General features: G+C 46.6%; 1 protein-coding gene across 1 annotated transcript; it reads right to left on the bottom strand.

Moving 5' to 3' along the window:
* Positions 1-1,555: 1,555 nt before the first annotated feature.
* LOC101167262 (creatine kinase B-type) lies at positions 1,556-11,493 on the bottom strand. Its single transcript, XM_023952701.1, has 8 exons — positions 11,367-11,493; positions 10,660-10,861; positions 9,369-9,523; positions 7,038-7,170; positions 2,473-2,644; positions 2,272-2,395; positions 2,010-2,199; positions 1,556-1,932 (listed from the first exon to the last, which is right to left on the bottom strand). Exons 2-8 carry the CDS (start codon positions 10,850-10,852, stop codon positions 1,754-1,756), a joined length of 1,146 nt encoding a protein of 381 aa, XP_023808469.1. The 5' UTR covers positions 10,853-10,861; positions 11,367-11,493; the 3' UTR covers positions 1,556-1,753.

The following is an 11,493-nucleotide window of genomic DNA, read 5'->3' on the forward strand; positions in this document are numbered from 1 at the left end:
AATGTGTTGTGTGTAAAGTTAGTGTGTTGTGTATAAAGTTAATGTGTTGTGTTGTGACCCTTCTCGGCCACCGTACTCCTGGCGTCACTGGAGAATCGGCAGAGGCTCGTGGAGTGACTGGAAGAAGTGCTGAGGCTTGGATCTGAGACAGTTGAAGATTCAGGCGACCACTCGTGGTAATGGATTCTATCAGGGGCAACGAACTGGCGATGAATGCTGGAGCTGGATCTCCTTTTGACGGCAGGTAGGTGATGAGGTGAGTGGTCGCAGCTGTGTCGAATAAGGAGCCAAGCAGAGAGGGGAGGGGGAGGAGAGCTGACAGAGGCACCATGTCATGTTGGGGCACTGGAAGACTCAGGGAAGTGACGACAAATACAATTATGAGCCTGCAGATACTTGAACAAGTGAGTGTTGGGTAGAAAAAAACTATTTAGATAGTAATTCAAATGAAACTAAAGTTCCCTCTGTGTAAAAGTCTTTTACTGAGACTAGGCCACGACTTCTAAAGGACTAGTCTTATCAGAAAATCTTTTTTGATCAATGGAAAGGCAGGACGTTTTGAGAGGCATCCAGGACAGCATCTCTACGGCGCTTGTTTTGATTTTTTCAAGCTCTTTTTCTCTAACCTTTCAGCTTATTCTGTCAGGAGTCAACACAGGGAATCAGCTTATACTGATTTGCACAGGTGCTTTGGTGGAGAGTTTTTACGCAGGATAAAAGGCACATGTTGTTTGAACAAAAAGGAATGCTACAGTGACACCTGCTGGTTAACTGTGCCATATTCATCAGTGTCAAAAAGTGAGAACCAGGGGATGAATCAAAAACCGTTTCATAAACCGTTAAACAACTCAAATTGGTCTGATCAAAAAAATTGTCATTTCAATACAACTTTGAATATATGATTACTACAAATAGCCTTCTTATTTGTGAATAATCTGAGAGGGGAAGACAAATACCAGGATGTGGGAAATTTGTAGAACAAATATTGTGACGGGGCAGGTGTGGTGCAGAGCTAAAGCAATGGACCTCTGATCAGAATGTGCAGATTTGGTTCCTGTCCTGCTCACCCATTATGGGGTTCTATTTTGGACTAAAGACAGACAGTAGACACAAAAACACATTTTGGCACAAATGGATAGACCCATGTGTCAAAGTGTCCTTGGCCAAAACACTGAATCCTACATTACTCCTGGTGGTGCCACCAGTGTGTGGGTGAATGGGACTTTGGGCCTTCTAAGGCAGCATTTACAATGTATATTTTTTTATAATTGGTAAGTTACCTTGTATTATTTATGTAGAACAGTGACAGAGTTCTTCTGTCAGATCTCTCTACCCGTAAGCCTGGAGTACAATTACACAGTGGTGGAGATATTGCCAGAGTCCACTTCACATGCATCTCAGGGACCCCCTACCCAGTGTCCAGGTCAAATGTTCAGCTGAATTTGGATGTGTTGAACTGATCCAGAAACCTGCAGAGGTCATCAGTGAGAAAGGACTAAGTTTGAGACTACTTCACTGCTGCTGAACATCTGATGAAAGAAAATGCAGACACGTGAAGCGTTGGCGCTCGGTTTGGGCCACAGAGACTTTATTATGGTTTGGAACTCCAACAGGTGCAGACAGGAAATAGAAAACCCTTCACATGTTGGAAGACTGAGGTCTAACAGCGGTCTAAGGTCCTGCAGCATCAGGACGTTTCTGATTAGTGAGGAGGGGTCGAGTGAAAGTGGAGGTTTTGTTCCTGCAGGACAGTTCACTTCTGTTCAGGCATGAGGTCATCAATGCCCTCACCAGCCTCCAGGCACTTCTCCATGCTGACCAGCAGGTTGACCCCATCCACCACCATCTGGACCAGCTCCACCTCAGAGAAGCCCAGGCGATCTGCATTGGAGATGTCAAAAACTCCCCCCACAGCTGCAGTGTCCACCCCCCCTGGAGAAGAAATACAGAAGAGCTATGGATTAACCTGAGCCAGGCAGCGGCGTATAAATGCCTCATTCTTCTCATACCGGTTCCTCTCTTTTGCAGCCGCAGCCTTTTCAGGACTTCCCCGAACTTCTCGTGCTTACTAAGGTTGGGCAGCTTGACGTGCACGCCGGCCCTCAGCCCCGTCCCAAGGTTGGAGGGGCAGGTCAGGACGTAGCCCAGGTGCTCGTTCCACATGAACTCGTGTCCTTGCTCCTTGAAGAGCTCCTCGATCTACCAGGGAGAACACACAGGCTTTAGGAGAGGTGAAACAGTGGGGAGGCAAAGGAAAGGTCTGGTGCACACCTTAGTGAGACCAGTGCAGAAGCGATTGAACACCTCCCGCATGTTGCCCCCTTTCTGCATGCTAATGACCCGCAGGTGGTCCTCCTCATTGACCCACACCAAGAAGGTCTTGTTGTCATTGTGCCTGGGGGCCGACAGCAGGGAGTTAGCGAGGTGGCAGTTTAACTTCTACTGCAGCCATTAAACTCTGGGCAAACTGACCAAATGCCACGGCCATCCGGCCAGTCACGAGCCATGCCAGACGACAGCAGCAGAGGAGAGACGGGCTTGTCAAACAAGAAGTGATCATCAATAAGCTGCTGCTGCTCCTCGTCAGTCATGTTCTTTAGGGCGTAGTACTTCCCCTTCAAGTCCCCCTCAAGGGAGTCCAGAGCTGTGGGCACAAGCATAAATAACAACCAGGTTAAGAGTAGAGCTGTGACGGTGCAGGATTTTTGATTTTTGATCATCGCGTTGATAAACCAGCAGGGGGCGGGGTGTAGCCGTTAACAGCGCCCCCCCCCCCCCCCCCCCCCCCGCGGCGTTGCAAATGAATAAAATTACAACGCAGTATTCTTTATCAACAAATAACAGGACAACTAACTACTACCTATCTAACTAATGAACTAACTATATAGGTGTTGTAGAATGACTATGTGTGTGTGTGTCAGCGCTGTGTGTAGCCCTTGTGCTATCTTAGATGACCCCACCCTTACATTGACGTGTTCTCCCTACCATGACAAAGGTGGATAAAGGTGGAAAGATTTCATGTAATCCATGGACACCAGTGAAGATCACAAATCATTGAAGAACAAAGGATCAGAGCACTGTCTCCTGCTCCAGTTGTCTCAGGTTTGACGAGTGTCTTCTCCAAATGGCATGTTTCAGCTCCTTCCACTGATGTTCAATGGGATTCAGATCTGGGCTCATAGAAGGCCACTTCAGAATAGTCCAACGCTTTTCTCTCAGCCATTCTTGGGGTTTTTTGGCTGTGTGTTTTGGATCGTTGTCCTGTTGGAAGACCCATGACCTGCGACTGAGACCAAGCTTTCTGACACTAGGCAGCACATTTCTACCCAGAATGCCTTGATCATCTGGAGATTTCATTTGACCTTCACAACTTCAAGACGCCCTGTGGCAGATGCAGCAGAGCAGCCCCAAAACAGAACTGAGCCTCCTCCATGTTTCACAGTAGGGACAGTGTTCTTTTGGTTGGATGCTTCATTCTTGAGTCTACCAACATAGAGCTGATGTGTCTTACCAAAAAGCTCCAGTTTGGTCTCATCTGTCCAAAGGACATTTTCCCAGAAGCTTTGTGGCTTGTCAACATGCATTTTTGCAAATTCCAGTTTTTTTTGATGATTTCCTTTCAACAGTGGGGTCCTCCTTGGTCGTCTCCCATGAAGTCCACTCTGGCTCAAACAACCACGAATGGTGCGATCTGACACTGATGTACCTTGATCTAGGAGTTCACCTTTAATGTCTTTGGAGGTTGTTCTGGGCTCTTTGGATACAGTTCCAACTATCCGTCTCCTCAATTTGTCATCAATTTTCCTCCTCCATCGTCCAGGGAGGTTGGCTACTGTCCCGTGGGTCTTAAACTTCTGAATAATATGTGCCACTGTTGTCATGGGAACTTCAAGCTGCTTAGAGATGGTTTAATAGCCTTTACCTTTACCATGTTTGTCTATAATTTTGTTTCTAATGTCCTGGGACAATTCTCTCCTTGGCTTTCTGTTGTCCATGTTCAGTGTGGTTCACACCTTTTCACCTGCCACCCGGGTGTACGGAGGATGGTGTCTTTCCTGCGTCGCAGATTCTGGTGGCCCAGTATGTCTCGAGACACACAGGACTTTGTTTCTGGTTGCCTCATCTGTTTTCAAAACAAGGCCAGTCACAGACCACCAGCTGGACAACTGCCCCCTTGTCTGTTCCAACTCGTCCGTGGTCTCACATTTGTTTGGACTTTGTAACCGGGTTACCCCCCTCTGCTGGTAAGACAGTAATCATGACTGTTGTGGACCGCTTCTCCAAGGCGGTCCATTTTGTGGCATTAACCAAACTACCCTCTGCTGCAGAGACCGCCAAGTTAATCCTCAACCATGTGTTCAGGCTGCACGGCATTCCTGTGGACATTGTGTCAGATCGGGGCCCTCAGTTTATTTCGTAGGTTTGGAAGGCCTTCTGTGCAGCTTTTGGGGCTACAGCCAGCCTGTCCTCTGGCTTTCACCCCCAAACAAATGGCCAGGCTGAGCAGACCAACCAAGACCTGGAGGCTGCCCTCCGTTGCGTCTGCTCCCGCCGCCAGTCCTCCTGAAGTTTCCTGCTGCCCTGGGTAGAGTACGCACACAATTCTCTTACCTCATCTGCTTCTGGTTTATCCCCCTTCGAGTGTTCTCTGGGCTATCAGCCTCCACTATTCCAAGAGCAGGAGAAGGAGGTGGCCGTACCCTCAGTCCAGTACCTCTATCGCCGATGCAGGCACATCTGGAGGGAGGCCCGGGCTGTTCTGCTCCGCTCATCTGCAGCAAATAAGCGGCTGGCTGATCGTCATCGCATACTGGCGCCGAAGTATACACCTGGTCAGTCGGTCATGCTGTCCACTACTAACATAAAGCTTCATACCGAATCAAAGAAGTTGTCCCAAAGGTATATTGGCCCATTCGAGGTGGTGAAGGTTGTTAACCCAGTGGCGGTCAAGCTTCGGCTTCCCAGGTCCCTACACATCCACCCTGTTTTTCACGTCTCCCAAATCAAGCCCCATGTGGACACCTCTCTACAGCCTACCTCTGTTCCACCACCCCCCCCCCCCCTCGCATCATAGATGCGTAGATGGTCATCCAGCCTATACAGTTCGATTCCTGCTGGATGCCAGGCGGCGGGGCAGAGGTCTTCAATATCTGGTGGACTGGAAGGGTTGTGGTCCTGAGGAGAGGTCCTGAGTGCCGGCCTCCAGGATCTTGGATCCGGCTCTTGTTAGTGCGTTTCATTGTCGTCACCCCGACAAGCCTAGCCGTGCGCCCAGAGGCGCCCCTTGAGGAGGGGGTACTGTGGGGTATTTGGGGTGGGGTGTGTAATTGTGTTCAGTTTATCCTGTTTCCAGCTCATTGTTTCCTGGGTTTTCTTCATTGCAGTTACTTTTCCTTCCACCTGGCATCTTATTGGCTACACCTGTGTTCACTTATGTCATCAGTCCTCCTGTGTATTTAATCTGTGTGTTTCCTCCACTCTTTACGAGATTGTTTTGTTTGCCTCTCGAGTCTACTGTAACCTCAAGCCTTGAGTGTCATCCAGTTCAGTCCAGAATTAAAGAACTTTGCTTCTGCATTCCTGCATCCTGCGTTTGTGTCTGCAACAGGATCCTGACATGGACACCAGTGAAGATCACAAATCATTGAAGAAAAAAGGTTCAGAGCACTGTCTAGTGGGTCTAGATGACCCAACTCCCAATGTTAAAGTGCCTAGGATAGCACAAGGGCTACTATCTGTGATCATCTCATTGAATTGAACTTTATCCACTGTAATAGAGGCATGGTGGTTTGACATACAGTAAACTATATTACCAGAAGTATTGGTTCACCTGCCTTGATTCACATATGAACTGAAGTGCCGTCCCATTCCTAATCCATTGAGTTTAATATGATGTGGCTCCAGCTTTTGCAGCTATTACAGCTACAACTCTTCTGGGGAGGCTGTCCACAAGTTTGGGGAGTGTTTCTAGGAATTTTGGACCAAAAGGTCATTGGTGAGGTCACACACTGATGTTGGTGGAGAAGGCCTGGCTCTCAGTCATTACTCTAATTCATCCCAAATGTGTTCTATGGGGTTCAGGTAGGGACTCTGTCCAAACCAGTCAAATTCATCCATGTCTGTATGGACCTTGCTTTGTGCACTGGTGCACAATCATGTTGGATGAGGAAGGGGTCGCTCCAAACTGTTCCCACAAGGTTGGGAGCATGGAATTGTCCAGCGGCGGCGTGCTTTCCACCACTGCATAAAGGCTTTGCATTCCACTTGGTGATGTGTGTTTGGATTCAGCTGCTCGGCCATAGAAACCGTTCCATGAATCTCTCTGCATGCTGGACTTGGACTAATCTGAAGGTCTGTTTGGAGTTCTGTAGCAATTGACTGCAGAAAGTCCTCGACCTCTTTATGCTTCAGCATCCTGACTCCTTTCCATCAGTTTATGTGGTCTACCACTTGGTGGCTGAGTTGCTGTTGTTCCCAAACTCTTCCATTTTGTTCTGATAGAACTGACAGTTGACTGTGGAAGATTTAGGAGGGAGGACATTTCACCACTGGATCTGTTGTACAGGTGGCGTCCAATGACAGTTCCACGCTGGAATTCACTGAACTCCTGAGAGCGGAACATTCTTTTACAAATGTTTGTGAAAACAGTCTGGATGACTGAGTGATGATTTGATACACCTGTGGCCAGATCAAGTGATAAGGACACCTGATTCTGGTCATTTGGATGGGGGAGCAAATACTTTTGGTGGCGACAGTGGTGACAGTGGCTCAGACGGTTGAACAGGTCGTCCAATGATTGAAGGGTTGGCAGTTCGATCCCTGATCCCCACAGTCAACTGTTGTTGTGTCCTTGGGTATAACACTTCACCCTCCCTGTCTCCAGTGTGTCTCCACTGGTGTGGGAATGTGTATAAATGTTCCGGTGATGGTCAGAGGGGCTGTAGGCACAAACTGGCAGCCACGCCACTGTCATCACCAAGTATGAATGAGGAGTGAATGAATAATGGACACATTGTAAAGCCAAGTTTAGAGTTTACCTTGGATGGACAACTGTTCGATGGCGCGCCGTTCTCCACGGCTACAGTGGGGGGGCAGGCAGAAGCCACGAATGCTTCGACCTGTCCGGACCCTAGAACTCAGCACGTAGTTGGGATCCAGGTCATCACCCCCCTGAAAGGTAGAAGGTGAAGGAGTGAGATTAGAAAATGTGGTCATGAGACTAAACCAGGTTTCTGAGGACAGCCTTCCCTCCCTCAAAAAACCTTAGCTTCCCATCTGCATGTGTTTGCACAACCACAGATGAAATCTGAACATTGGACACACCTGAAGGGGGTGCTCAGAGGGAGTAGAGGAGGCCCGGTTATGAAAACATGACTGATTTAGAGGAGGCACTGTCACATCACTGAACAGATGGGATGGACTTTTTTCTGCTGATGTAATCACTGTGTCTGACTTCTTACTAAATACGAGAACTGGACTGAGTGACCCCTCCCATCTGACATTCCAGACAGGAAGTACCCGCTTGTTGCAAGAAGCCAAAATCCCTAAGACTTCTATAGAGAAATAAATAGCTATTACTGTTATTCTTTTTGTCAGAATAACCATTCTTGCTCTGATGCTTTTGAACCTATTCTTGATAATCCTCTTTTTTCATGATATACTTTCTGTAGTTCAAGTTATAAACTGACCAATCAGATTACTCAATAAAAGTCTGTAGCGCCTGCTGGCCCCCACATCCAGCATTCAAAACTTTGATTAATTTTCCAGAGCCCGCTTTCCAGTGGTAGGGGTGTGGACTTTAAACAAATTCACTTCTTATTGGCCAGAGCAGTTTCTATAGAAATGATGGCTCAGACCAATCACTGCTTACTGTGGCTGTCACAATAAATCGATGAATCAATTTATATTCCTAGGATCGGACCAGATTGATCTGTCTGAGACAGAATCAAATCAAATGAATGCCATTAAAAATATTTTTTTTAAATGAGATACACGATAATTGAATCACTATTGGAAAGTATCATTTGGATTGAGACCCGGTAGGTTTATTATAAAGTAAAAACGACCAAGTGCTTCAGCGGAGAACACACACGTGATGTCAGGAAAAACGGATCAGTCCATCATTCCAGTCCAAAGTGTGGACAGACTGTGAATAAAGTCATGTGACCATCCAGTGTCTAGAATGTTCTAAGAATGTTCCCTTTGGATTCTTTGGATGTGGAAAAACAACAGTGGTGAACTTTAGGAAACTAACATGTGAATGGATTTGACATTCATTCTAGTGTACTTGTTTGTTTGGACACAGATTTCATTTATACTTGATGATCTGGAAGAAATTCAAGAATCTTTTCAATTTAGCTTTCAGTTGATTTTAACTGCTAATTTATTCTATTAGTTTTAGTATAGGCTATTTTAGGTATTTATTTTCATTTTATGCATCTTATTCTCAATTTTATGTTTTTATATACATCTTCTGTCTTTAATTTTAGTATCTTATCATGATTTTAGCCCCAGTGTTTCTTGTGGGGATCTTTTCCTCCAGGGCTTGCCGGCTTGGTCAGGGGTTGTTGCTGCAGTTTTTGCCCTTGCTGGGGCATCTGAGGTCTAATTTTGCAGCTCTGAAGTGGACCCCAGTGTTGTGGATGGGCGCTGTGGTGATGTTCCAATGGCCAGACTGGCTCCTGGTATGAAGAGATTCCCAAATACTGTTTCCTCACAGCAGAGCCAAGCCATACTTTTTTGTTTGTTTGCTTATTTATTTATTTATTTAAAGTTACATAGTCATTATTCTTTGTACCTGGGGGCCATGAGTCATGTGTTTTAACGGAGGGAAGTGGGAAGGGTGGGTTGGGTTTTTACTGTAATGTTGTGTGTTTTCTGTTTTTAATGTTAAAGCGCTTCAAGCTGCACAAAATGCATTTTATAAATAAAGTTTGATTTGATTTGATTTGGAAAACTTCACTGTTCAGTAGCAGGAATTTCTCTCTGTGTCTCACTGGTTGGAGTTTTGGGTAAAGATGTCCTGTTTTTTAGGTCAGGGAGTTACATCAAATTGGACTCAAAAGTAAATTAAATAGGCAGCTACAAATATCAAATCAAATCGAATCCTGTTCAAATGTTTTGTTAAACCCCTACTGCTCATTGAAGATCTCTGGTTCCAACATGACGGCATCCTTATTTTTTAAAAATGGCGGCTAAATTGACTTCATTTTGCTGGAGCAGAAAGTAAGCCATTTTACATGGGTGACGCCACTCTTAGTCCAGTTCTCATATTCAGTCAGTGTTTCAGAGTCCACTAAGTGCAGTTCTGACCTGTAATTGGTAAGTCGCTTCTCACCGCACCCATTTTAATGTATCAGCAGGCGTACCTGCAAGTTTTCTGGGTTCAGGTCCGTCTTGTGCTTGTCTGTGGGTTTGTATCCCCCATGGCGGTCCTCAATCACAGGGTCCAACAGGTCCTTGAACACCTCGTAGGTCTCCTCATCCCCAGCCACGCAACCCACCGTCATGATGAAAGGGTGACCTGGGGACAGAATGAGGAGTCAGAATTTTTTATAAAATGCAGATTCATAACAAAAACCCCGAAGGAGACAGAGAGGTGTCACTTCTGCCCCCCATTCAAACCAAGAACAGCTTGACCTCCACACAAGCTGCCTACCCCAGCAGCCATTCAGAACTGCGTTTGCCAAACTTCTGAGTGAAAGTATGGAAGCGATTCTGTAGCATAATTACAAATAAAAGTCAAAACCAGAAATGCTTATTCATTTTCAAAATAAAGCTACATTTTTTGACCCAAATTAAAAATGAAAAAGCAATCCACCAAAATGCTTTTTCATTTTCTTCTTCAACACTGCTTATTCTCTCACCTAATTAAAATGATAATGAAAATGGTATTTGACATTTCATTTTCAAAAGGTTCTCTGGTAAATGTGTAGCAAATGTGTAGCAACACCCACTCAGCTTCGCGCTGAGTGGGTGTTGCTCCAACCAGCAAACGTTTAGCAAACGTTTAGCATGGTGAAATCTGTCATCGAACAGCAAAATCAGCACGAAGGAGACTTTCTTCTAAATGTGCTTTATTTCTGTTATGATTATGCCGCTAACACAAAGCTCCACTGCTCCTAGCATGTGTCTCTTAGCAGCCGGACACACTGAGACAGGACTGACGTCATCGCCCCGCTGGAAATGCTTATTCAAATTGAATTATGCGACAATGTTCACAGGGTGGATGTTGGAATGAAAATGCAATCCCCTCTTTGCATTTTCGTTTTAATTATGACACAGAATAAGCGATTTTTAAGTAGAAAGTGAAAAATCATTATGAAGTATTGATTTTTCATTTAATTTTGATTCATTTGATGCAGTTACATTTAGAAAATGAAAAGCATTTCTTGGTTTTCACTTTGATTTGTAATTATGCTACAGAATCTCTTCCATATGAAGGTGTGTTTGTGTGTGGGGAAGGAGGGTGTTCTGTCAGCAGGATGCTGCATTCAGGCAAGGCTAGGAAACCAGAAAAGCAACCAGATGTGTTCTGAGCAGCCTTTGCCAGCCCTTCATGTTCATCAAATTCTCCAGGCTGAATCTGTTCAGACATTCACTCTCAGAGCTCACCTGTCCTGTCTCAGGTTGGGGGTGAGCTGTCCCCACAGTTCTTACCTGGGTTGTCCACACCAGTCTGAATGACATCGTCCAAGGTGAATCCGCTGGGTGTCTCCTTGTCACGCAGGCGCGCGTACATGTCGGGCGTGAGCACCTTAGCCATGTGGTTATTGTGAGCGCGCAGGTCGGGGAACTCTTCGTCCGAAGAGAAGCGCATCTTCACCTGGTTGTGGGAATTTCCGAACGGCATCCTGCTGACCTGGAGAGGGAGGGGTGTCAGACACCTATGACGCAGAAATCCACTGCTGCTATACCCCCCCAAAAACGATGAATTATGGTCATGACGTCATTAGGATGTTCGCGTGCCCCGCTTCTTAAGAGACTGCAGCACATAGTCCGCGTGTGCAACCTGCGTGCTGACCCGCGGACATGACCAAATAGACCGGAACCCTATGCGGCGCATTCATCCCAAGTAACGTATCCCACTCTGACGTTGTGCGCGTGCGTTCCTTGGCCTGTCCTGTGCACGGGCTGGAGAAATGCTTCGTCTGCGCGGATTACGCTGCCTTCTGCAGACCAATGCCCGCTGCTGCAGAGGATTCTGCGCAGCACCTGCGGACGCACGCGGCAAGGTCACAGCCGGGATCCGCGCGCCAGCCCCGCTCCCCTCCTCCCCGCTTTGGCCCAGCAAAGCACCGGTCCCGTAAGCGCGCACGGACATGGATGTGTTTGCAACGACACACAAAGTCGGGCTGCAGTCTTACCTTGGTTCCGTCCCGATGAGATTCTCAAGCGGTTCTGGTGCTGCTGCTGCGGATTACAGGACTCACCGCTTTTATATGCGCCCTCCGCCTCCCATTGGCTCCTATTTACGGTCTATTCATTCCATTG

The sequence above is a fragment of the Oryzias latipes genome, chromosome 24, assembly GCF_002234675.1.
Source record: "Oryzias latipes chromosome 24, ASM223467v1".
In the NCBI taxonomy this organism is placed as follows: domain Eukaryota; kingdom Metazoa; phylum Chordata; class Actinopteri; order Beloniformes; family Adrianichthyidae; genus Oryzias; species Oryzias latipes.